Source organism: Pangasianodon hypophthalmus, chromosome 2 (genome assembly GCF_027358585.1).
Source record: "Pangasianodon hypophthalmus isolate fPanHyp1 chromosome 2, fPanHyp1.pri, whole genome shotgun sequence".
NCBI classification, from domain to species: Eukaryota; Metazoa; Chordata; class Actinopteri; order Siluriformes; family Pangasiidae; genus Pangasianodon; species Pangasianodon hypophthalmus.
The window spans coordinates 27,580,299-27,608,074 of NC_069711.1; the positions used below are offsets into that span (position 1 = coordinate 27,580,299).

Here is a 27,776-nt window from a genome sequence, read left to right on the forward strand (position 1 = left end):
TTGATACAAATCAGTTACATAAATGAAATGCATAATATTCAAATTATTCTGTTGTGCACCATAAGAGCCATGTGACTTTCACTTTTGCAAGTCTAGGTTGCATACCCCTGTCTTTCTCTGGTATTTTATAAACTTAAAATGGTCTACTTCGTTCTCTAAACTGGAAACATGAATTAAATGATTTAAGGGTAAAACAGTAATGGTCAGTGTAGATATCGAGGCCTTGTTCTGATAATCAGGTGCTGCCATAAAGCATGAGGCACCCATCATTTCCACGTAGTAACTTATAAGAATGAAAACTTTGCTAAATAAAGGGCAGTACTGAATGTTTGGCTGCCAGTTGTTCTCACTGCCATAAGGCATGCACAATAACCTCTAATCTTTTCCAAGAAAATCACAGGCAAAGTGCAATGTCTACACTTTAACAGCAACTAAAAATAAGAATTTCATTAGATATCAGTGAGTCTCATAAACTTTATTAGATTATATCTGCAAACATAACAGAAAGATAATAAGTTTTGTACAGTCTGTATTTTGCCAAGGAAAAAAAGTGACCTAACTGAATTAGTGTAAAATAACCTAATTTCACAGAAGGGGTACATTTGAGGTCAGCTGGGAAAGATGGAATTAAACAGTAATATTAATATGCTGTATATACATTGTATGGCCAAAACGTTGTGGACACTTGACCATCACACTCATATGTGCTTTTTTTACATCCCATTCCAGATTTAGACCCCAGATGCTGTTACAATAACCTCCACTCTTCTGGGAAGGTTTTTCCACTAGAGTTTATAGCATAGTTGTGGGAATTTGTGTTCATTCAGCCACAAGAGCATTAGTGAGGTCGGGCACTGATGTTGGGCGAGGAGGCCTGGGGCACGTTGACGCTGGAGTTCATCCCAAAAGTGTTCATTTGTCAACATTTTTCATATTAAATTAAAAAAACTTTCTTGTTTAGGCCACTATATGGCCAAAAGTATGTTGACACCTGGCAATCACACCTACGTCTGGGCCTTCCCCAAACTTGCCACTAAGTTGGAAGCACAGAATTATCTAGAATGTCTTTGTATGCTGTAGAACTACAGTTTCTCTTCACTGGAACTAAGGGGCCCATTTTGCCCCTAGAAACACTGGAACACACCTAGAGGTAGAAATGCCAGCACTGTCAGCATGGTCTGTGAATTCTGGCCCAGGCAGTTCCTCAGCTCAAGTTCATAACTGGCCTCAACTATAAGTGTGGAGGGGACTGATTTTTAATCCTGCTTCGCAGTTATTATTTTTGTAGGTCCCATTTCCCAAAATATAAACAGACTCAGTTACTAAGGATGCTGTACATGCATCTCAGCACTGGCTTGTGACCATGGTGGGGGAGGAACTAGCCTCAAACGCAAGTTAAGAGGCTATCGCACTTGACTAGGCTACTATCTAGTGAATGTTTAAGGTAACCCCATAATGGGTAGTGGAGAGTCAACAACATATAGTCATCTAGCATACAGTCTAGCAGCTCATTTTGAGCAGTTTTAGAAGTACCTTGGTTCAGCTTTATTCATTGTCACAGTGCACACAGAAGATCTATCGTAAGCCAGGGTTGTCAGGTTCCAGCAAAACTTTCAGTGCAACTACATCTCAAAAAACACACAAAAGACCTGATTGTACCCCTAAAAAATCCAGGCAGTGGAAAAGGAAGAAACATTTTTTCTTTTTTTTTCTCAGTCTTTGTTTGGGAAACAAGGTCACTGTGGTGCACGCGCATTTCTGCTGTACAGACATTATCCACTCCATAATCCCCCTTTCCCTCTCCCAATCTTTGCAATATATCTTACAATAAAAATGGTTCTGAACATCATAGACATGTGTGAAGTGACGCATTGCCTTTGTTTGTGGAAATGTATTAGATTTGATTCCTTGGTGGCTGCAGGGTATTTTTAAAGTAGCCCAATTTGGCATATAAACCACAACCCTGGCAACCCTGTCATTAGCTCTCCTGTCAGCTGCTCTTCCTCCACTGAAAATGCTGAAACAGTTTCACAACTGAAAATGTTCATAGAGTGAGCATGGGACATTTTACCACTTTGCAAAACATCACACTGACATAACTGCTCAATCTAAACACAATACATGAAAATATGAAGGAAACTCTTTTTACAGCCCTTGATAAAGTCTTCCCTGTGTGAGCCTCAGCACAGAACCCCATAATAAACACTTCTGGCAGTAACAGCAAGGCCGTTGAGGAGAAGGAAGCAGCCATGGCTCACGTGATTGCACCCACCGAGGGAAGGTGGGACCATACTGACATTATTTGGTAAACAGTGGTGTAAATTCCCTGCATTTATTTCAGTGACTGTAAACAACTCTCATATTCAGATGCTTGTTATGAATGGACAATGTCTGGCTGTGGGCCCACTACACTATGATGACTTTCTCTGAATGCTGAATGCCTGGACTATAACCTCTGTCCTGCCTTGCTAAGTCCCTTTCCTGCTCCTTTGACCCCAGAAGTGGGCTGGTTTCTAAGGCAACTGAGTTAAACTTATGTCAGCAGAACAGTCAAGTGGCAACTGTGAAGAGGCTCAGGGAATTATATCAAGTCATCTCAATATTTTGTGATAGTATATATGTGTTTTAAAGGAAAAGGAAAACTCCAGCCTGTGATTTGTTTTAAAGGAACAGGAAACCTGCAGCTTGAAAGACATTAAATATGATTATATTGAAATAATTGTGATGTATTTAGTGATTCTGGTGGTAATTTGTTGGTTGGAGCTGTATTTTCATTATTTCCTTCCTCCAACGTAGACGTAGTTGAGACAGTAAACATTGGACTCAAGATCTGGAATGCAGTGCAGCTATATGACACGGTTGAGATGAGTTAGGGCAGAGAAGCTCAGAGAGAGCTTGGCTAGTTAGCGATCTATAACATGACAAGCATGATGTTGATGATGATGACGATGGTGGTATTAGAATAAAAGTTGAAGGCTTAGAACCTGACCTGTTTGAGCAGAGTGTGGGAGAGCTCCTCAAGGGCATGAGGCAGCTCATCCCACTGGCACCGTTGGTAGTGGCTAGTTGAATGGCATTGTGGCTAATGTAGGAAACCATTAACCAAAGTGAAAATAGACCAGTATGTCAATGAAAGAAATTTTAACCAAAAAAGTCAACATAGAATTTCATTACGCAATAAATCTTGGATGCCACTGAAGATCACACGAAGGTGTTTCAGGTCATTTTTACATGGCTTGTAATACTTATTAGCTATAATTATTATTAATAGTATACTTATTAGATATATTTTACCACTTGCCTGAGGGGCTCTATAATGTCTGTCATACATGTCTTAACATTTAATAAATATTTAAACTAATTCCATGTCTAGAACTGCTGCTGCTCCGATTCTGTTGGCTCAGAGAGACCTTTTGTTTTGTGAAATCACTGCCATCTGGTGTCACAACACAATTACTACATTCTCTTAAAATAATTGCTTAGAGTGCCTTTGAGGACTATAGGTGAAGCCTAGTGAAGCCTAGTGACCCTGGACGTGCAGCTTCAGATTAATGTCAGAGATCAAGGACTAGAAACAGGTCATTTTAAAGTGGGTCAGAATGGCTAATCCCCAGTGATGTAGCCAAATAGTGAGAGAAAAAAAGCTGCAACAGAGCCACTCTGATAGACACAAAGCTATTCAACATTAAAACAGTCATTTGAATTAGTGATGACTATATATATATATATATATATATATATATATATATATATATATATATATATATATATATATATATATATAACTATATACAGCATATGTTGGCTTTTCTTGTCCTTAGTTATATTCCATTATTTGTATAAATATAAAAATAAGACCTTATTCAGGAATGTGCATTGGTATTCAACCAAAATTTGTGAAGATCAAGTTACATAAAGCGAGTAACATGACTGAATGGTGAAAACAGTTAACTTTTAATGCTTAACCATTAATGGATTGTGGTTATGAATAAAATAATTTGTTTTGTTTTGTGGTGGTACTTCATGTTACCACTTTTGACTAGCGCAGACTGTCTGTCTTTTTAATCCCAATCAAGCCCGATCCCTCTGAATGTTTGTTGCAGGTATTCTTTATAATTGTACGTGCTTGTGATATTTTCTAACAAACCTATTTAGTTCTATTTTCCAAAATGTAATCAAATTGGTCATTTAAATCTCAGTGACTCTCAACCTGATAAAGCAGTTACTGAAGGTGAATGAATGAATGAATGAATGAATGCAGTACATTCATGTCCATCAATCCTGTGAAAGCAAACTGCAAACTCCCAAGTTAATGAACATGGCCTTTCTAATCATCTGTATTAAAGTAAAAAAAAACACCTGCTCCCATGTCTCTTTTGGTTCTAATGCACCCCTTTACTCTGAGACACATCTGTTTTAAATTTGAGGCAAGAGGGATAAATACATACATCTCTGTCCATTCGTCTTCCCTTTCTGACCTCTCTAGCTCTCTCTGGTCAGATGAGCTGCCTTCAGCTAAATCATTTACATAAATGCATCTGATTGGATAAGCTCCAACAGAGGAGTTGCTGAACTATAGGCAGGATTTTCTTTCATAGACTACATGGATAGGTTCCACTGCGGTATTTTTCGCGTGCACAGTTCAATCCGGTGAAATACTTTTCTGAGTATGCTAAGTCCACCAGATGACACCTCCTGACACAGTAAAATGTAACAGGATTTCTGTCTTGTCCATCATATGACTTTGATTATTTGATTAGTTATAAGAATGAGACAACCTTCTCCAGGAACACTGAGGCTGTTATTTCTGTTTTTTTATCTCCCAGTTTGATCACAGCTCATTCACTCATTTAGTTAATAAACATTTCATGCATTCCATTAAGCTTTGAAGAGGAAAAAGGTGAAACTACACTGCACTGAGTATGAGTATTGGAGTCGTGAGACGCTACAGAAGACCTCACAAAAACAAAAACAAATGCCCCTTATAAATCTTAATAATAGTTATAACAAGCACTCAGAAGGAGGTTTCCCTCAGGCAGTGGGATCACTGCTCTGACAAGGTTTTGCAGTTCCTAAAAATCAGCCAATGGCAAGGGGAGGAAAGAAGGACCAGATGTGGCCTACACTAAAAAAAGTCAGAAAGAAAGTGGACAGAAAGGCTTGCTTGTGCATTTGAAAACTGCAATATGTCAAGGCATGTTTTTAGTTCACTGTGAGAACCAAATGTCTCTATAATGATAGTAATACAACAGAGCATCCAAAATGAAGGTTTTAATTGAAAAACTAAATGAACTTTTGGTTACCGAGGGTAAGATTAGAGTTAACGGTATGTAAGGGGGAACATTAGGGGTAGCTACCGCGTGTGTGTGTGTGTGTATTAAATTGGATAATAAGTAACAGCATCTCTTCTCCTAGGACGCTATTTTTAATAGTACTTCTTAAGCACTAAAGAGCAGGGTCAAAGTCTTCCCACTGACCCCTCCTTTTTAAAACCTCCTTTAATGACCACTGCCTATAAACTGTCATTGCATGGTCCAGGAGTATCCGTGTCCTGCATGTTTTAGTGCTTTCCCTGCTCTAACACACACTCAAGAATGACCTGCTAATTAGCTGATTAGTTGGTCAGGTGTGTTAGAGCAGAGAAAACAAGAAAATTACAGGGAAGATGAACTTAAGGAGATGAACTTTAGGAGCTGGAAACCACATGGCCTGAGGTTTCTTAAAGTTTCTCACATGCATATTACTAGGTGGTTCAAATAACCTCTAGCCTACCTGCGAATTGAGACACAAGAAAATCTAAATTCTTTTTTAGAATCAACTTAATGACCTCGCATGTTGCTCACTTACCACTTACCAATTGCATAATAATCTTAATTGATAAGTAAGGAACGTGCTGTTATGGGAAAATATTCAAGTGTGGTGATGCATTACTAGCCCAAAGTTGCTTATTTGCCAATAACAGCATATCCCAAAGTGTTTTATTCCACTTATATGACAGCAATTTGCTAATATTTACATTTTTTATGTGTTAATGAACAGCACATTGTACATAACTTATAGCAGCTATTGTCACAGCTGCTGTTCATAAGCAACACCTATTGTCCAATCAGAATTCAACAGTGCTGTGGAAATAATGAAATTAACTAGTAATTTAAGTACATTAATATTTTGTTAATGCTAGTTTTTCTAAACTATTCATTATTTAGCACATCCTTATCTTCTAATCAGCTTAATTTGCCATGTTTGTGATAACTGGAGTTTGACTTGACTATAAATAACTAGTCATCTTTCATTCCATGTTCTTGTTTACCGATCACAAGAGCAGGCAAAACATACACTATATTGCCAAAAGTATGTGGACACCTGATCATGACACCCATATGTGCTTATTGAACATCCTATTCCAAAGACATGGCATTAATATGGAGTTGGTCTCTCCTTTTGTGCTATAACATCCTCCAGTCTTCTGGGAAGGCTTTCCACTAGATTGTGGAACATGACTGTGGGGATTTGTGTCCATTCAGCCACAAGAGCATTAGTGAGGTCAGGCAAGGAGGCCCAGCACAGTCAAGTTTCAATTTATCCCAAAGGTGTTCAGTAGGTTTGATGTCAGGGCCTCTATGCAGGCCACATGAGTGTTTCCAGACCAACCTTGGCAAACCGTGTCTTTATGGAGCTCGCTTCATGCTCAGGGGCATTGTCATGCCGGAACAGATTTGGGCTAGGTCCCTTAATTCCAGTGAAGGGAAATCTTAATACTACAGCAGAGAAATACACTCTAGACTATAGTATAATAATTATGTGCCTCCAACTTTGTGGCAAAAGTTTGGGGAAGCCCCACATATGCATGTTATGTTCAGGCGACTACATACTTTTGGCCATATAGTGTATTTACATACACATTTACACTTTCTGCCCAGTGTATATTGTCTAATTATATTTAAAATATCCAGCAACCACTTCTGCTAGAGCATTACAGTAAAAATAAGAAGAACTTGTATGTTATGAAGAAGGACTGGCTTAAATAAACTCCTACAGGGCAAAATCCCAATCCTTATACAGTGTTCATTTGTGTCCAGCTGGACTTTATATAAACACACTGGGTGTTAATTCAGCACTGGGGATTTTGCTGAGAATAGAAATGTTTAACTCAACCCTACTTTACACGCCTTTAACACTGGCAGAGCAACAGAGCTGCTATAAAACTGCTGATTTTAGGTGACCTTTTTATAGAAATCATCTGAATCACTACTAACATAGAATTCTGCCACACCTCCAACCATAATAATGAAAGGATCCAATGAAGGAAACAGTGGCTTTGGCTTCATTTCTCATAATGATGTGACATCTTTTTGTCTATTTTTATAGATAACAGTATACTCAAGGATTCTGTAAATAGAAGGGTTGTTCGATTCCTAAAGGAGCTCTACATGGAATCCTCTTTGTTAAATACTGTTGTAGGGGTCTAAACATAAGCTGTTTTTCTTAAGGTGCTTTAGAAATGCAATAAGATCCACACAGCATTACTCAACAGCAGTTTTGACTGAAACATCACTTTAAAATGGAACCATGTACATGAATTCAGATATACTGGCAGTTTTTGAATTTCCACATTGTCTAAGCTTTCTTGCCAACAATAAAACAAAATTCCCAGCACACAATACATTTCTGAAACCCTCAAGGTGTTTACAATCTATGTATTCTGAAGCTGTTAAAAAAAAGAAAAGAAAAAACATTTTTAACGACAGGATTGGTCATTAAAAATGCATATTTTAATTAGTGCATATTTTGCACAGATATATTTTAATGTTTATTTTAATTAGTTTAGGCCATTTTTTTCTTAATCCTCAATGCCATATTTAAAATAATCTTTTGATGTATTGGTATCATTTCTACTTTTCTTTGCTTTTTAATTTTATTTTCTCACTTTAAATTGAGAGGTTTTTTTTTTTTTTCTTTCCTGGCAAAACTTTCCATTATTTCAGAACTAACAGCTATGATTGTGTGTCAGTTTGGAGATTTAACAAGTCATACTGTCTTTTCAAACATTTTTCTGCAGCATAAGATCTGATTTCAGTGCAAGGCAATCCTAACAGAGATACAACTTCAGCAGACACAGAATGGTCTATCACAGCTCCAGATGTGGCCCAGGAGGTCTTGGATCACCAGCAGGACAGTAACTTCTCTCTTGTATTACACCCTTAGCATGCCTTTGCAGGGTTTACATGGGCAAGTACCAAACTCTGGCCAAGAACTATAGCTGTAAGGTGTTTCCTGTATCCATTATCCATCCATCCCTTCATAGTTTCCTCACTCCATTTTTTTTTCTCCGCCTGTCTCCTTGGTGCCTTGGTAGATCAGCGCTAAACACGGGTTAACATCAGCCTGGTGCAGATGGTGCTACTCCAAAACAGTCCGCGCCTCCATCAGCTAGCAGCGCGTGTTGGTGACGTCAGCAGGGAGGCGGAGCTCCGGGCGGTGACACGTCACTAAACAAGCGGAGACGTCGTCTTGTCCTCGAAGCGTTCAGAAAAGAGGCTTTGTATCGAGCGCTTTCTCTCCTCCGAGAGCAGCTGGTTGTCCGTGTCAGTAGCGGGCGATAGAAAGACAGGCCAGGCGGCGGTTAATCAGCAATGCGGATTGCGACGCTGATCTCTCTGGCGAGGCCGATCGGCCCGGTGGTGGTAGGCATCTCTCTGGGCTTCACTCTCAGCCTGCTCAGCGTTACATGGGTGGACGAGAGCTGCGGTTACGGCGCCGTCGGTGTGACCGAGGAGGCGCCGGTGGCTGCGCCGGGAGGTGCGAAGGGAGCGCGCAAACCGAGCTCGATAGCAACGGGCAACGCCGAGGAGGACGACTTTCAGCCAAAAATAGTGCCATACAACAAGCCCGCCCAGCAAGAGCCGCCGAAGAAAGTTTTCAGGTAGGCATAAGTAGCACTTGTAGGGGTGTTTAGGAGGGGTAGAGGTAGGGCAGTGGGTAAGACGCTGGACTATTAGTCAGAAGGTCGTGAGTTCAAATCTCAGCACCCCTAAGCTCAGCTGTCGTGTTTGTCTTGTTTAATGCGATTACAATGCATTATAAGTTCTAAATATAATCTTTAGTACTATATAATCAAGCAGCGGACGTTTTGTTTTGTTTTTTTTTCTTTAGCTATAAATAGTGCCAGGATAAGAGCATGATTGTATAATGCAGTAGGGGTCAACACGTTAACCTGCGCATTATTTCTGGATTAAAACTAATGGACATTTCAGTAGTTCAGAACAATCTCTAAGCTGAGTCTAAATGCCAATCACTATTTTGGAGAGTCCACGCCCGTCTGCCACAGCCTAAAGACCACATCTGTGCTCTCTTATTCCACAGCCAGTTTATACATTAGAAGTTAGAGGTGCTTGACATGGCATATTGTTTTCTGCAACCATCAACAATCCCTTGGGTTTCCACACTGCTATGATTAAAGACATTTGATCTCACGCTTTTGATGTCTGCCCTCACTCCTGTTATTAAAAGGAGCTCAGCATCCTGTTGTACACTAAGTTGTTGGTTCACTTCCCAGTGATCACATTTCGGACAGAGGATATGTTTGATTATTTCTACACTCCTGGCCAAAAAATGGGCCTAGACCAAAATGGAAAAATACGAAGCTTTTAATGGTCTTTACAACAACTCATTGGTCAGGAAATGAGCAAGAATTAAACAAATAGATAAAGGAAGTGAGTATGGGATAGCTTTTCCTTTGATTTCTTTAAATATTTAAGCCTTGTGACCCTTGATGGGCTGCATAAGGAGTGGAAGATAACCAAATAATGACTAAACATTAAAAAAAAAAAATCCCAGAAGACATTTTTGGAAAATTTTGTACACCCGGACGTGTGTTAGTTTGAATTTTACATCAAACATCTTAATCATTATCATGATTTTATCTTTGCATACAAGAAGACTATATAAATGAATTTCCCTGTTTCTAGCTTTTCCTCAAATACTTCACTGTAGCAAAAGTAAACGAGCAAATGGCGGCACAGGAGCTCTCAGGAGTGCATTTGTTTAGTTCTTGCTAATTTCCTGACCAATGATTTGTCGATAAGACCATTAAAAGCTTAATATTTGCTGTTTTGGGCTTGAGTGTACTCTTATACCAGACACCTGGAGTTCTAATAATTTTGTTAGCTTAAATTAAAGATGGAGTAAAGGAATAAGGGAAGAAAAACATTCCATCTGAAGAGCCATTTAAGACAAATTTGTCCCAAAATCTTTAGGCGGAAACATGATTCTTAGTGTTTGGAGTTAGGAAACAGAATTAGATAACACAGAAACAAGAAGAGCTAAGACATTATGCCTACCTGTTTTTTTTAATGTAATTTAAATTTTATGTAACTTTTTTTCCCCTCTTTATTCTCTTTAGAGCCAAGTATGCCAGCACGGAGCTGGGTATTCATGAGCGTCTCTTCGTGGCAGTCATGACATCCAAAAACAGCTTGAACACATTTGCCGTGGCAGTTAACAGGACCCTGAACCACCACCTGGATGGCCGTCTTATCTTTTTCACCAGCTCTCACACCCGCAAAGTCCCTCACGGGATGTTTGTGGTGGCCCACGGTCATGAGCATCCTGTGCCCAACATGTTCCAGACGGTGCAGTACCTCCTGGAGCACCATGTAGCAGAGTATGACTGGTTCTACATACTTCAGGATGACACTTACATCCAGCCTGACAGACTGAAGACACTGGTGGGCCACTTGAGCATGGACCTCCAGTTGTACATGGGCCACCCAGGGGAGTTCATTGGAGGTGAAGCCCAGGGAAGGTACTGTCATGGAGGCTCAGGTTTCCTCCTGTCCAGGGCCTTATTGCTGAAGCTTAAGCCCTTCCTGGAGCGTTGCCGAACTGACATCGTTAGTGTCAGGCCTGACGAGTGGCTGGGGCGCTGCATCATCGATTATGCTGGCATTAGCTGTGTGAAGGAGCACGAGGTAGGACGGATCCATTAGCACGTACCGAATCTGTATAAGGGTTAATTGTTTGGTGGTTTGCGAAAACCCGTCCAAATGACCGAAATGGAGTTTTTCTGCCAGTAATATACTTTTAGACCTCTACTTTGAAGAAACATAAATATACTTTACCAAAATGACAGGCAAATGATTTTATTTAGGATACTTTCTAACCTTGCCTTGGCTCTCTGCCTGCAGACATCCTGTTGGGTAAGGAGCCAGCAACTGCAAATGCAGTCAGTCTGCATAAAGATGTCTAAAACCTTGGTACAGAAGTGTGCATAGTTTGTTCAAGCTTTTGGATAGGTAGCCTACGTCCCGCAGCGAAACAGACATAAGCCTGATCAGTTCAGTGTCTAATCAGTGCTCCTGTGCCATCACATCACTGATACAGAGAAGAGTACTTGTACTACACGCTCTCTACAGATGATGGTGAAAAAAAAAAGGTGTAAAATGTCTAAATGACCTTAAAACAAGAAATTTTAAAAATAGAGCAGAACTGAATTAATCAGCGATTATTTCCCCACTGACGTTAGCAGGAACAGAGATCAGTCGAGTGACTTTTACCTCAGATGATAAGACAGATGTGGATGATGCTGATAATCTAAAGTGATAACTCATTTCCCATTCTAAACCTACAATTCTTTAAAATTTGGCAGTTTTTCCATAAGTAGATTAGGTTAAAATGTAGAAACAGGTGAGGTGTCCTTCCTGGCATTGGACTGATGTGTTTAAAATACGTTCAAATGGTAAATATATTTCAGTTGAGGAAAAAGGAATGATTAGAAAATGTCACATTTTGACCATATGAAGGGTTTTTGCAGGCCACCATACAATTATGACTCATAATTTTAATGGTTCCCTTTTTCCTACCCTTTCATGCAGCTATGTTCTGTTCCTCACATATTTTCTAATTTTGTTGCTAAAGTTGTGTTGCTTCAAGGCTTTCCAACTACACACAGAGTATACGCCTCTTCAGTAGAGGATGAACTCTCGACTGAAGATACTCATCATGAGGCCCAATTAAGTTGTATGTAAAATAGAATCTACATTAGTGTAGAGCTGTATATGCAGGAGAGTTTGACAGATTATAACCTGGCATGGATCATCTTGGCCAGCTCGAAAAGCAGACCAGTGTAGATAAAGCAAACTGTTCATGTTGCTGCATTCCCCTGAGAGGTCCATGTTTATGCTGGCCACAAGTGACTTCATTTTTCAAACTCAGCTCTCGTCTGTCAGCAGGAAACCACAATGCCCAGGAGTCTTTGCCTCCGATGAGAAGGAGGCTTGTTTCATATTGAGATGCAGTACAGTGAAGTGCAATAACAGGTCCAGAATATGAACGCTAACAGTATTTCAGGGCCAAAGTCCCTATTTCTGATGCCGATGCGCTTGCAAGGAAGCAGTCATAAGTTTGTGAACCTCGCCACAGTCTCACAGAACATGTCCCAAGATGCACTGCAATATGTATGCTGCATGCAGTTTACAGGGCATGATTTGATTTGCTGCCAAATACCTTAAACCGCACCACTCCTGGTTTATGGGTGATTCCACTGATGGGGTGCCATTTAGCCCTTGTAACACTCAAAAATGTGTTAACCCACATAATATCACATTTTTTACAAGGTTTCTTTGCTGACAGTGGCTACAATTTAATCTTAAATAAGAAACAGGGTTGAGTTTTTTTAGCGTAGAATTAGCAAATACACATAATAATGGCATGAGGGCTTTGAGGACATTGAAAAGATTTACTTAATTAAAAAAAAAAACATTATTCATTTATTTTTATTCTATAAATTTGGTAATACTGTTGTGTACTTTCAAATTGACCTTATCTATCAATATCACAATCATTGAAAGAAAAAAAAAAAACAGTGATCTTCCCATGATCATTCGGATGATGCAACTTCCTGTTGAATATGAGACTTGTGGAATATTCCAAACATTTCATAGGGGTGAATAGTTTTGTTTGATATAGTTTAATTATCTTGACACAGTTTTACACTGCCATGTTATTCACTGTTATGACTTTTAGTTTCATTATATTATGATACAAGACCCACCAACCTTGAGTACTCTAATTTAACATTGGTATATGCTAGTATGAGTTATCACTAAAAAGATACCAAAAGAGTGGTCTTTTCCTCTCCAGTAAAATGGGAGATGAGACAAACGCCAGATGAATTTTGGAATGATTTTCACAGGTGTTTTGAGCACTGTTAACTGATAACAATACTGATACTTCAGTGGAAGCCCCACCCCATTCTCCCCATCTCACATGCTCTAGTCTGGACTTACAGAGCGTCCTCAATTTCTGTCGAGGTAAATGGAGATTAAATGAGTACATTTAATATGAAATAAATTCATATTACACATAATATATAACATGAAGTTACATCAGGGTATGTTTGGTTAAACTTCAGACAAGTGCGTAGTTAACATTAGTTAAAAGGATTATATTGAAAATGTTTTGTTGTGGTTTTTACTGTTTACTGCAGAATAGCCTTAAAAACAGTTTTCATGAGTGCCACTGCCAACAAGCAGTTCCTGACTGCTGGAAATATTATTATACCCTCGCCCTTAAACCTGTGGAAATGCACTTAAATTTTTCTGTTCTTTTTTAAACTCTGGACAATTAAATTGTTTAGCATGTTTTTTTTTTTAAATAGTAAATGGCAAGCAGGGAAAAATCGCAAGCACAAGCCTAATGCCTGGTGAAAATGTTCAGGTAACAGAGTTGAGTGAAGTATTCAAATGATTATATTTAAATGTATATTTGGGACATGCTAAAATGGAATTTTCTAAATTGCTGTAAATATTGTATTAATGCACGTAGGTTGATGTCAGACACTTTACTATACATACTACACATACATGTAAATCTAAAAGATAAAGGCATTTTAAAAAATAGTAATCAGTGGGACACAAATCACACCCCAATCACTCTTACACAGTGGAAATAAAAAGTCTACACCCTCCTGTTAAAATTGCAGGTTTTTGTGATGTTAAAAAAAAATGAAAGAAAGATAACTCATGTAAGATCTTTTTCCACCTTTAATGTGTTATGGCAACCAACAAAATTCAGGTGAAAAACAAATAAATGTTTTAGGGGAAAAAAAGGAAAAAACTTACAATAATATGTTTGCACAAGTGTGCACACACCTTAACTAATACTTGTTAAAGCACGTTTTGCTTGTAATACAACACTCAATGTTTTGGGGTAAGAATATACCAAATTCTTGATTTGTTCCACTCTTTCTTGCAAAAATGCTCCATAATCTATTAAATTGTGAGGGGATCTCCTGTGCACAGCCCTCTTCAAGTCATTCCATAGGTTTTCAAATGGATTTCAATCAGGGCTCTGACTGGGTCAATCAAAAACATTGAGCTGCTCCTTCTGAAGCCATTCCTTTGTTGATCCTTGTCATGCTGGAAGGTTACATTTTTCTTTATCTTCACGTGTCTAACAGGGGTCTGCAGGGTTTGTGCCAAAGTGGTATTTGGATCTGTCCATGATTCCCTCTATCTTGAATAGAGCCCCAGTCCCTGCTAAAGAGAAACAGCCCCATAGCTTAATGCTGCCACTACCGTGCCTCACCATGGGTGTGGTGTTCTTTGGGTGATAAGCTGTGTTGTTTTTTGTGGCAAGCATATTTTTTAGAATTATGCCCAAAAAGTTCTACCTTGGTGTGATCAGATCATAACACATTTTTTTTCCCCACATGGTTTGGGGTGATTTAGGCAAGATTGAATGTTGTTGTTTTTTTGTTGTTTATGAGCAAGGGCTTCCATCAGGGTCTGGCCTCGTCCCTGATAAGTCTTCTTATCCTTTTGTCTATTTTGGAGGGACATCCTGTTCTTGGTAATGTCACTGTGATGAGACCATTTTATCCACTTGCTGATGGCCTTTATGGTGTTCCATGGTACATCAAATGTAAAATTCTTTCGTACCCCTCTCCTGTTTGATGACTTTCGACACTGAGGTCCTGTACCATGGCTTCAGGAGTCTGATGAAACCAAGAAGATGTTAAGAAAATCCTACCGAAACAGCTGATCTTTATTTAAACAGAATCACTTCTTTGAAGACAGATGTACAATAATTACTTTTGAACATGAGTTTGAATCTGATTACTGAATTCTGAGCACAGTCAAATGCTCCATTATAAAAGTGTGTACACATTTTACAACCAGGTTATTGTAAGTTTTTTCTTTTTTTCTTTTTTCTCTAAAAGGTTTCTATATGTTTTTCACTTGAATTTTGTTAGTTGCTATTATCATATTAATGGTGGAAAAAGATCTGACATTATTTATCTGTTTTTTTGTTTTTTTTTAACATCACAAAAAACTGAAATTTTCACACATTCTGCCTAAGCTAGAATGCCTGAATTTTGACAGGCAACATGGTTGATAGGCAAGTAGAGGCACCCCTTTGTCTTGATTTGTTCATGTAGGTGGTCGACGTCATTTGTTTTAAAGAGCCTGGGGCAGCCATAGCAAGTTTCCTCTGATCAGATATTTAACTGAAATCCCAGGAAAACTTCGTTATACAGGGTGTCCCAAAAGTCTCCATACATAGGGGACTACATACACCAGCACCACGTTGGTTGTGCCTTTGTCAGTGGATGTTTGTGGACGTCCACTTCTCGGATGGGCTGCAACACTTCCAGTCTTTTTGAATTTGTTAATACGTTTGACAACAGTGTTGTGTGTGATGTGCTTGCCATGTTTCCTGTTAAAGTTCATCACAGCCTTGTGACAGCTTCCCAGTCCAGCTGTGTCTTTCTTAAAGGCTATCTTGAAAAAATATATATAATATAAACTATGTATGAATGTATGAAAAATCTTAGAAGACATTTTGTGAAAAAGTGTTAATTTGCCCTATGTATGGAGACTTTTGGGACACCCTGTTGTTGTTGTTGTTGTTGTTATTCTCCCGGCTGCTCCCGTTAGGGATTGCCACAGCAGATCACTGGGCCGCATATTTGCTTTGGCACAGTTTTTATGCTAGATGCCCTTCCTGACACAACTCTCCCCAATTTTATCCGGGCTTGGGCCCGGCACTGGGAGTGCACTGTCGTGTGCAACCCCAGTGGTTGGGATTGGTTCCCTGGCCAGGAATCGAACCCAAGCTGCAGCGGTGAGAGCATGGTGGCCTATCCAGTAGTCCTCCAGGGATCAGACTTTTGGGACACCCTGTAATATTATGTATTTTGACTTAATCAGCTACCACATCTTTAAACAAGACAGTGAGACAAGTGCTATACATAGTCAGGTCCATGAAAATTTGGGCATTGACAAAGTCATTGTTATTTTAGCATACCTATATATTGGAAATTAAATAATGAAAATGACCTCAAAGTGTAGACTTTCAGTTTTAATGTGAGGGTATTTATCGGACAAACTAAAGTTTGTTTAAGTTAAATTGTCATTTTTAATACTTGGTTGCAAATCTTTTGTAGTCAATGACTGACTGAACTCTGGACCCCACACACATCACCAGATGCTGGGTTTCTTACCTAGTGATGCTCTATCAGGCCTTTACTGCAGCTGTCTGCAGTTCCTGCTTGTCCTTGGGGCGTTCTGACTTCAGTTTTGCTCTCAGCAAGTGAAATGCATGCTCAGATGGATTCAGGTCAGGTGGCTGACTTGGCCATTTGACTTCTTTACCTTAAAATAGTCTTGGGTTACTTTCAAAGCTTTTTGTCCAGTGAGTTTTGAAGCATTTGGCTGAATATGAGCACATAATATAGCCCTATACACTTAAGAATTCATCCTGCTGCTATTGTCAGCAGTCACATCATCAATAAATACAAAGGACCCAGTACCATTGGCAGCCATAAGATGAGGTGATATTCTTCAGATCATGAGCAGTTCCTTCCTTTCTTCATACTCTTCTCTTCCCGTCATTCTCGTACAAGTTGATCTTTGTCTCATCTGTCCATAGAATGGTGCTCCAGAACTGTACAGTCTTTTTCTTTTTTTTAAAACTCTAATCTGGTCTTCCTCTTTTTGAGGCTTACCAGTGGTTTACATCTTATGGTCAACCCTCTGTACTTACTCTACAGTTATAGCTACCTCCTGGAGGGTGTCCTTGATCTGGCCAACTGTTCTGAAGGGGCTTTTCTTCACCAGAGAAAGAATTCTTCTGTCATCCACAGCAGTTGTTTTCTGTGGTCTTTCAGGCCTTTTGGTGTTCCTGAGCTCACCAGGGTGTTCTTTCTTTTTAAGAATGCACTAAGTAGTTGATTTGGGCATAACTAATGTTTTAGCTATCTCTCTGATGGGTTTGTTTTGATTTTTTTAACCTAATGATGGCTTGCTTGTCTGGCAGTGACAGCTCTTTGGACTTCATATTGAGAGTTAACAGCAACAGATTGCAAATGCAAACGCCACACTTGAAATCAACTCTAGACCTTTTATCTGCTTACTTGTAAGTGAAATAATTCAATTCAATTTTATTTGTATTGCACTTTTAACAATGGACATTATCACAAAGCAGCTTTACAGAAATATATAAACTCAGGTTATAAATTTAAAATTTGTGAATTCATCCATAATGAGCAAGCCAGAGGCAATGGTGGCAAGGAAAAACTCCCTGAGACGATATGAGGAAGAAACGTTGAGAGGAACCAGACGTCATCTGAGTGACAACAAATAGTGCGATTATAAATAATTCCAGCGAGTGGTTTCCAAGTGATAAGAAATCGAACCAGAAGTAGGGCATCTGGATGAATCAGGCAGGTCCAGACAGCAGAAGGGGTCAGGATCACTGGCATCTCAGGAGTAGCATGTGTAGCTCGAGAGAGAGAGAGATTGTTAGTTATGCTAATTACCACGCAATGGTTAAAGAATATGTACACTGTGTGCAGAGTGCAGGGACTCCGGCAAGACTAGCTATCACCGCGTAACTAAAAGGGAGAGCCAGAAAGTAACACAGACATGAGGGTGCCCTGTGATATAAAGTGGCCAGCCACTCCACAATCAACGAGACCATTCAGTGCTTTATAGGTAAATAGTGTTTTATAATCAGTGCGAAATTTTAATGGGCGCCAATGCAGGGTGGATAAGATAGGGGTGATGTGGTCATATCTTCTGGTTCTAGTAAGGAATCTTGCTACTGCATCCTGGACTATCTGGAGCTTGTTTATGCACTTGCTGGAACGTCCAGACAGCAAGGCATAGCAATAATCCAACCTAAAGGTAACAAAAGCATGAACTTTTTTTGTGCATCGTGTAGTGACATTATATTTCTTATCTTAGTAATGTATCTGAGTAATAGTAATATTATCTACATGAGCTTCAGTTGAAAGACTGGAGTCAATAAAGGTAAAGGTCTTTTACCACTGCACATGATGAAACAGAAAGGCCATCCAGAGATACTACGCGATCAGAAAGCTTACTTCCAACTGCATGTGGTCCTAGTACAAGTACTTCTGTCTTGTCAGAATTAAGTAGAAGGAAGTTAATAAGCGTCCAGTGTCTAATGTCCTTTACACATTCCTCAACTTTATTAAGCTGATGTTTCTCATCTGTCTTTGCTGGAACATACAGCTGTGTGTCATCAGCATAACAGTGGAAGCTAATACCATGTTTATGAATAATTTTACCCAGAGGTAGCATATATATATATATATATATATATATATATATATAAGCAGTGGGCCTAAAACAGAACCTTGTGGAACACCAAACTTTACCTTAGTATGTGTAGAGAAACAGTGAGGGAATAAAACACACATGGCCATGGAACCTCTGAGCAGGCAATTGTCCAATTACATTTGGTCCCTTAAAAAGGGGGGACCACATCTAAAAAGTGGTCATATTCATTGTTTAATTTCTATATGCTGTGGTAGACAGCTAAAATAACAATAACTTGTTAGTGTCCACAAATATTGTCCAAATATTTTTGGACCTGACTGTATACAGTGTCTGAAAACCTTTCTCCTATAAAGGCTTATGAATGATGAACTACAAGTCAAAAGACATTGTGTGTAAATGTGAAGTGGATATATGAAAGTATATTACATAACAAAAGAAAGTGTTTGAATACTTTCCCCTCACTGTAGTCTAGAGTGCTCCAAACACTGGTCATGCGTATAATGATACATTTTGTATACGTAATACACAGTAGTAGGAGTATTAGGGTAACTCCTTGGCATAGGAGAACACAGCTGAGTACAAATGTTATGACCTCACATTCAAAAGTATTTACTAATCTAGAAGATCCAGAAGACACAATGCTGGTTTGTTTAGTCGGTTGCGGACACAGTGTCACGTGGTGCTATTCTGGCCCCACAATTTGTGTTGGCATTGCACCACACAGACACATAGAGTGTATTTCTGTGGATGTGCATGAGCAATACTCTATGTGCCGCAGCCATCTTGTGTACACATATGTGTAATCCAGGCTTTGCATGGTTAGATTGATATGTGGTGGTTTAACAGTAGCCAGACAGAGTTGCAGAGAGATGACTGACAATACAGCAAAACTCCAGCCAATACAAAATCACAACTTTTCAGAGAGCAAGACTACTGGAGGATCCAGACACTCAAACTTGGTTTATCCCTAGACAGACTATGATGTAAACATAGTCAGCCTTTATTGTTTTTGGTTTCCGTTGCGGAATAAGGTTTGGATCTTGGCACTCGTTAAGTCGGTGGCAGTAGGATTAGCAAAGAAGAATGACTAGTCTCTGATGTGAGCAAGCCAGAAGTGAAAGGACTTCCTGCCCTCTGCAGGATGGCCTGCTGAGAGTCGTTAAGTTAATTAGGGTAATTAGGATGAGATGTTTAAAACAGCATTACTGCTGTCAGCAGGAGCACTTGGCAGGGTCATGTGCTTTTTAGTTATGATGATCTGTAATTTAGCGTATATGAAAGATGCAGCATTATGCTTTAAAGCTTAGTGATTGAGAACTAGTTGGTTTTGGACTGCATGTCATATTTGGATATTTTTTGTTTTGTCTCACAGGGTCTTCTTTATAATTACTTTGAGATGAAAAAAACCATGGACCTGAGTGGAGATGAAAGCCCAGACTTCCAGAATGCTCTCTCGGTTCACCCAGTGAGCAGCCCAGAGCAGATGTATCGCCTGCACAGATACTTCACAGAAAGAGAGCTACAGAAAACCTATGAAGAGATCAAGAAACTTCAGGTGAAAGTCTCCAGTTCTTTCTTATCTGTCCCTCTGTACCAAGCTCCTTCCTTCACTCTTTATTCCTCTCTCTTTCCATTGTCATAATTCTTTTTTTCATAATTATATAATTAAGCTCTCTTACACGCACATTAATTCTTGGAAATCTAGCAGATATAGCAAGTGGCTGTCCTGAAGGGATGCCAACCCCCTGTTTAAAACAAAAACAAAAATCACCCCCCTTATCGCCTGCCACCCCCCTGGTCCATTCCATTTGGATTATTATTCCTATGTGATAGAACTACTATCAATAATTTATGATCTTTCAATATTTGAGATTCACACACCATGTAGCTGTGGATGACTCATCATTACTTCATGCCAAACCAGGAAAGTTAGAATTGGTGTAAAGTATATGCACCTCTGTGGAAGAGGTGTTTATGTGGAAATCAAGGTTGCCAGACTGGATCGACTGTTTACAATTCAGTGACTGCTTAAAACCTTCCGAACTGAGTAGTGGGGTGGGTGATATGACTTATCTAGATGTGTTAAACGACTTTAGAATATGGCACCTTTTGTTTGATCCCACCCATTTTTCAAGTGATCAGAAATATTGGATCGTTGGAATTAACAGGTGTTTTTTTGTTGATAGTTTAATCAATTAATAGCTCTGAATGTCTACTCTTGGTTTGAGCCCTGTGTTTCACCTGTGAAGACTCATTTGTTTTTTAAAAAGGATAAACCAACATGAAGATCAGACAGCTGTCTATGAGAGAAAAACAAGCCATTTTTAGGCTGAGAAAAGAGGAAAAATTGATCAGAGCCATTGCACAAGCATTGGGCATAGCGGTCTGGAATGTCCTGAAAAAGAAAGAAAACACTGGTATACTAACAACCAGACCTCGAACAAGTCAGCCAAGGAAAACAACAGCAGTTGATAACAGAATCACTGTGAGAGCTGTGAAGAAAAACCCAAAAACAAGTCAGTGACCTCACCAACAAGCCCCTACATGGCAGGGATGAAGTTATCGCAATCTACCATTCAAAGAAGACCTCAAAAGCAGAAATATAGAGGCCATACCACATGATGCAAACCCCTCATCATTCCAGTAAGAACTGGAAGGTAAGATTGGAATTTGCAAAGAAATACAGAGTTGAGCCACAAAAGTTCTGTAACCAATATTAACCTCTACCAAAGTGACGGAAAGGCCAAAGTGTGGAGAAAGGAAGGATCTCCTCATGATCCAAAACATACAAGCTCACCGGTCAAGAATGGTGGAGGTAGTGTCATGGCTTGAGCTTCCATGGTTGCTTCTGGAATGGGTTCACTAATCTTTATTGATGATGTAACTCCTGATGGTAGCAGCAGAATGACTTCAGAAGTCTACACAGGCATTCTGTCTGCCTGTTTACAAAGAAATAAATCCAATTTAATTGTGAGGAGCTTGCAGCAAGACAATGACCCAAAACACACTGCCAACACAACAAAAGACTTTATCAGGGGTTAAAAAGTGGAGGGTTTTAGACTGGCTAAGTCAATCACCAGACCTTAACCCAACTGAGCATGCATTTCACCTCCTGAAGAGTAGAGTGAAGGGAGAAACCCCCCAAAACAAACAACAACTGAAAGAAGCCACAGTACAAGCATCACAAAAGAAGAATGCAACAGTTTGGTGATGTCACCAGCTTGGTGCAGTTATTCCAAGCAAGGGGTATTCAACCAAATATTAAGTGTTATTTACTTCTATGCTATCTGTTCCAATACTTTTGCTCACATACAAATAGAGGCCACCAAAGGTGCCCTGTCCTAAGTTGTTTAACACGTCTAGATTTAAATATCAGGAAACGAAAGTTGAAATTCTGATCTCTCGTCTCATATTCATCTTTTGATCTCAAACCCAGATGTCTTCAGTGTATATAAAAAAACAAAAGAATTGGCCTTGCAGTTCCAATACTTTTGGAGGGGACTGCAACTGTCATCATCATTTGTTTATTAATATTTTTATTTTATTTTTGTTCATTAATAATGACAGTTTTAAAGAGCAAGTAAAATTTTCTTTTTTTCTTGTTTGTAATTATTAAAAAAAACAATAATAAAAAGGTAAGACAGTATCTCAGAAAAGTGTATTGTGACACTTATAAGGTTATTTGTTTCAAATCGACCCTAATACATGAGTGTGGCAGCTTGGGAAAACCTGTTGGATGTTACAGCGGCTAAATTCTGGTGATGAAAATCTATTTTTGGCCAAAATATGTCTTTTGTTTTTGTTTTTTTTTGCCTCTAACATTTTCACACCTCATCTTTGAGAAACCATAAATATATTTTACCAAAATATTTTTATTTTCTTTTTAATCTTGTATAGGCTTCCTGCAAAGATCAAGTTGGGTAAGAAGCCAGTTTATCAAGTGCAGCGGTATAAATAATCTGCCTAAGGATGTCTAAAACCTTGCTGGCCAGGTGTGAATTTCTCACACAGCGAATGTCACACTTTATCAAATTGGTGGATAGTAACATGTTGTAGCAAACCCGGCATACACCTAATCATTTCAGTATGATCATTAGATACTGGCTGTAAAAATGTCCACAATGCTTCTGCCTTACAGTCAGAACGAAAATCTTTAACTGCAGTTTTCTCCCTTTTCACTTGTAGGGGTAACCACACTTTAAATTGTTAGAACTTTACTTGTGATGAAGATACTTCGGTTCTAGAAACCCTCTAGTTTTCAGAACTATATATAATAGAAAATGTCAGTTTTTCACCATGTGAAGGGTTTTCCCATGCGGCCACACATACTAAATGGATAGCTTAAATGCAGTGGAGTGTTGTACTGCAGTTTCAATTGACAGAAAAGCCAAAGAAAACACTACGCAGCTGTTGAAACACACAATATTTTTACTGGCGTTCCTACATTTCTCAGTGACCTTGTTTCAACATCCCGATTATGTGACACACTCCAAAAGAAACGTACCTTAATGATCAGCTCTACACAAACATCAGTAATGCTTCAGTTACTCTGATGTTGATTGTAGTGCTTTGTTTTGTGTTTGCTCCAGGCAGAGATAAAGAACATCAGCCACTTGGCTGTGGATGGCAACAGGAGCGCAGCGTGGCCTGTAGGGGTTCCGCCTCCCTTCGAGCCCAAGAGTCGGTTTGAGGTGCTGCGCTGGGACTATTTCACAGAGGAGCAGCTGTTCTCCTGTGCCGATGGCTCGCCAAAGTGCCAGCTGAGTGGCGCCGACCGCGCCGATGTGGATGATGTCATTAATGTTGCTGTGGCTGAGCTGAATAAGAAATACTCACCTGTGCTGCAGCTGAGTTCCCCACAGTTAGTCAATGGCTACCGCCGCTTTGATCCAACCCGCGGCATGGAATACACACTTGACCTTCAGCTCCGGGCTGAGACTGAATCGGGCTCGGGGCAATTGGTGTCGCGGCGCGTTCATTTGCTGCGGCCCTTAAGCCGGGTGGAGATCATCCCCATGCCGTATGTGACGGAGGCCACACGGGTGCACATTTTGCTGCCCCTAACTAGTGCAGACCGTACTACAGCGGTTCAGTTTCTTGATCGCTGCGCTTCAGGTCTGTTTGAGCCAGCTGAGAATGCAATACTCAGTTTCCTCTTCCTGTATGAGCCTGCAGAGGCACAGAAAGTGGGCACTGATGATGTTTTTGCTGAGGTCAAGGCAAAAGTGGCTGCAATAGAACGGCGCTTTCCTAATGTCAAAGTGCCATGGATCAGTGTGAAGACAGAGAATCCGGGTCTTCTGCGTGTGCTGGATGTGGTATCGAGGAAGCATCCGGCAGACACTTTGTTTTTGCTAGCTACTGCTGACACGGCACTCAACTCCGAATTCCTGAATCGCTGCCGTATGAATGCTATAAGTGGTTGGCAGGTTTTCTTCCCCATCCATTTTCAAAATTTCAACCCACGAGTGGCGTATCCGGATCAGGCTCTGCCCACGGCTACAGATTTAGTGCGTGAGGCGGGCCACTTCGACCGCTATTCTTTTGAAGAGGCATGCTTCTACAATGGTGACTATATGACTGCTCGTGCACGCATGGACGCCGATGCGCATGAGGACGAGGAGCTGCTGGAGAGCCTGGATACCTACGATGTGTTTGTGCGCTATTCAGGCCTGCACGTGTTCCGTGCCGTGGAGCCTGCGCTGCGCCAGGAGTACCGAAATCACACGTGTGATGCACGGCTGAGCGAGGACATCTTCCACCGTTGCCTCCAGAGCAAACGTGAAAGCATCGGCTCCCGGTCCCAGCTCGCCATGCTCATGTTCGAACAAGAGCAAGGCAACAGTACCTGAGCCCTTTTCGTGAGTCGCATTGCAGGAATCGGAGACTGGCGACAGGCTAGCATGTTCTGTCCTGCGAGATTTCTACAAATCATTTGAAAGAACATGCAAACAACAAGGTGCTAGGCATCCTCTAAACAAGCCACCACTCCATAACCCAGCAATGAGCAGAATGGAAACCTGCATTTGAAGGAACTTTTTGTGGAGGTTCAGACTGAAGAACATCTCTGTGGTGGCCCTGTCAGAAGCAATAAGTATCCTGGAGGAAACTTTATGGCTAATTTTGTTTACAACAAAACTAGAGACCTCAGAAAGGATGGAAACCATCCAATTCAGCGTCCAGTTCCAAGAATCTCCAAATGCTTGTGTGTTCGAAATGTATTTCTGTCTCACATTCCTTTTCATGCTTGCTATGTTTGTCAGGGGCCAACAACCAGATCTGTATAGCCTCTGTGCCTTTCTTCATGGTACAATGTATTTCATGACTTGTAAAGAATCTGGAAAACAGTGTGAGTGCCGTACTGTGCATTTTTCAAGTTGTGTTGCATTTGCCCAAATTGTATTACTTGAGGAAATAAGCAACACAAATGATCAGTGCTTTACAAGGATATGAATGTATACATGTCTCTGTTGTATGTGTGTGTATGTGTTTCTGTGTGTGTGAGTGTGCTTTGACTGCCTGACATTGGCCTCTGTGGTACCAATATCTTGTTGAATGAGATTATTATTATTATTATTATTATTATTATTATTTATAATATGTAGTGCATTATATATTTGAGTACCTATATATTAATATTAAGATAAATATATATATTAATATATAGCATGTAGCTGCTACAGCTGTTAAAGACGGGTTGACCTGCTGATGCACACTGAACATTCTGGGCTTGACAGCTGACAGTCATACAGAAAGAAAGGGGGGAGGGCATACAGGCTGATTTTGTCATGTATTACTTTCCTTCAAACAGCATTTCAACAACAGGAATAATAACAGTACATTTTAAATAATGAGACCAAATGTTTGATGTACAAGACACAGATTTACCGATGTTAAAGATGCAACAATAGCAGGAAAAAGCTAAATGCATATAGATAATATGGCACATTCCATTCCTTAATTCTCCCACTCTCCTACTTTGCTCTAGAGCGTTCATGCGAACTCAGCCGTCTGAAGTCAGGTATAAAACATAAAAATGTATAAAAATTCTCACTGTAACCTGTCTACAAAAACGGGAATTAAAGAGTTGTTTGGTTAGTGCTTCATTTATTTTTAAACGGATGTGATGATTCGCTGTTAATGGTGCCGAAAGACCAGTTTGATCAAAAAATCTCACCGAAAGCACATTAACATTTCAGTTATCACCCAGTATTTAGCAATTTCAAATATAAGCAGAAACTCAAAAGGCTGCTTAGAAACTTTAAATCACACTCATTTCTTTTTCTTACTCTTCACTGTGAGCGCCGCCATGTTGAATTGATGTCACCAAATCGCAACTCGGAGAGGTCTGAGCTCTCGAAAAACTTATGAATACGAATTATGAAATGGAGTTCAAATGAATCTTTCCTACTGGGAAATCGAAAACTTCTCAGTTCCCACTTGGCCATGAATGCAGCATAATTGCCAACCTCCACTAGGAACTAGGAAAAACCAAAGAAGATGCCCTGGAATTCCTTGGAATTCCTACTAGGAAAGATGGGAAGGTGTCCTCAACTTATATGGTTGCTCACACTTTAAGCTACTTTAAATGAGTTTATAGTAGTATGTACTTTACATCAATTAACGTACATACGTACAAACTGTATGGCAATATTAAAGTAAATACACCATAAACTCCAATTTAGACTTCCAATTGCAAGTTCCTACTTCCCATGAGTGCAGCATGTGTTCACATTACCAGGTTAAAGTGATACAAATCTTTTTTTTTTTGGCCTTAATGTGACCTATGTAGATCTGACTTTTTAAGACTATGGGGACACAATTTCATATCGGACTAAATCACTGTCCTCGACATCATCCAGTGTCAGTAGTGCAGCAATACAATAGCGTAGGACAGCAAAATCAGTCACTATATTCAGAAGAAGGAGAGGAGAAATTGGTGATTTATTGATATTTGGGGACTTGATACAAGCAAACCTGCTGAAACTGAGCTGTGTTCGAAACAATTGCCCAAGAAATGGATGTGCAGTTTTGGGGACAGGTTGGTTAAAATTAAAGACAGCTATGCGAACCATCAAGATAGGCAGATCCAATCTGAGCAAAAAAACAGAATCATTCAGTGAAGCTTGTAATGTGAACATAGCCAAACAAATGTATCTTTATTTAATTTAAAGTCCAATTGTGTAACTTAATGACATTTCTTTAAAAGTATGTCCATCCAGTTAAGGGTACATTGGCTCAGCGGTTAAGACTTTTAGCTACAGGAGGTTGTGAGTTCAATTTCAAGCACCACCAAGCTGCTATGGTTGTGTCCTTGAGCAAGACCCTTAACCCTCAACTGTCCAGTTGTGTCGTCTTAGTTGTAAATTGTTTTGATAAAAGCATCAACTTTATGAGCAAATTTTATATACTTCCAGAGACAAGAATATGTACCCCAGTTTAGTACCATGTTTTAAGACTATAAAATTGTTTTACAGTTTTCTGCTAAATTGAATGCCCTATCAACCTCCCGCCCTGTGCATCAGCCCCTTCCTTGCCTTTACCTTCAGTAGCAGCTATGTGAAGTTTTATTGCACACAATCAAGGTTTGACAATGGAAAAGACACTGGGGGTGTGTTGTACACAGATAACCATTTTCCCATGTTTGAGTCTGAGGAGAAGTTCATTTTATTTTATTTGTGATAAAAATATAAATACTACATATCATGTAACTGTGACCTGTTTTTGTAGTTTCAATAATAGTCACTAGATGGCATAAAAGGCAAATACATCACTTCACTAGAATAATTCATCATCTTCCATGCAGCCAGCAGTCTCGCTTGGAGATACGGTAACATTATTTTTATAGTTCTAAATAAGAAATTATACTATTATAAGAATGGGTGAAAGGTCTCATAAGTCTCATTCACTCTGCTGACATTCTGAAATGAAACCATTTCTTACTGCCTGTAATACCCAAATTGATTTCCCATTGTCAGATGTTCTTATTAAACAATTGTGAAATGAATTTATAAAACGATCCAATTAGTTAGCCTGCTTTGTTGTTCTTCAAACAAAAACTATTTTATTGATTTATGTTTTATGTGCTCTCTACAAAATGAACAAAAAAGAGAGACTACCATCTTTGTTACACAAAAAAATAATAAAAATCATGGTGATGGTCATATCCACAGGCAATATTTGAGCAAA

General features: G+C 39.5%; 1 protein-coding gene across 1 annotated transcript; it reads left to right on the forward strand.

The window, feature by feature from the left end:
* The first annotated feature begins 8,466 nt into the window (after window positions 1-8,466).
* On the forward strand, window positions 8,467-27,618 carry chpfb (chondroitin polymerizing factor b). Its single transcript, XM_026933592.3, has 4 exons — window positions 8,467-8,923; window positions 10,403-10,970; window positions 19,960-20,142; window positions 23,177-27,618. The coding sequence occupies exons 1-4, from the start codon at window positions 8,634-8,636 to the stop codon at window positions 24,437-24,439; spliced, it is 2,304 nt and encodes a 767-aa protein (XP_026789393.3). The 5' UTR covers window positions 8,467-8,633; the 3' UTR covers window positions 24,440-27,618.
* The last annotated feature ends 158 nt before the right edge of the window (window positions 27,619-27,776 follow it).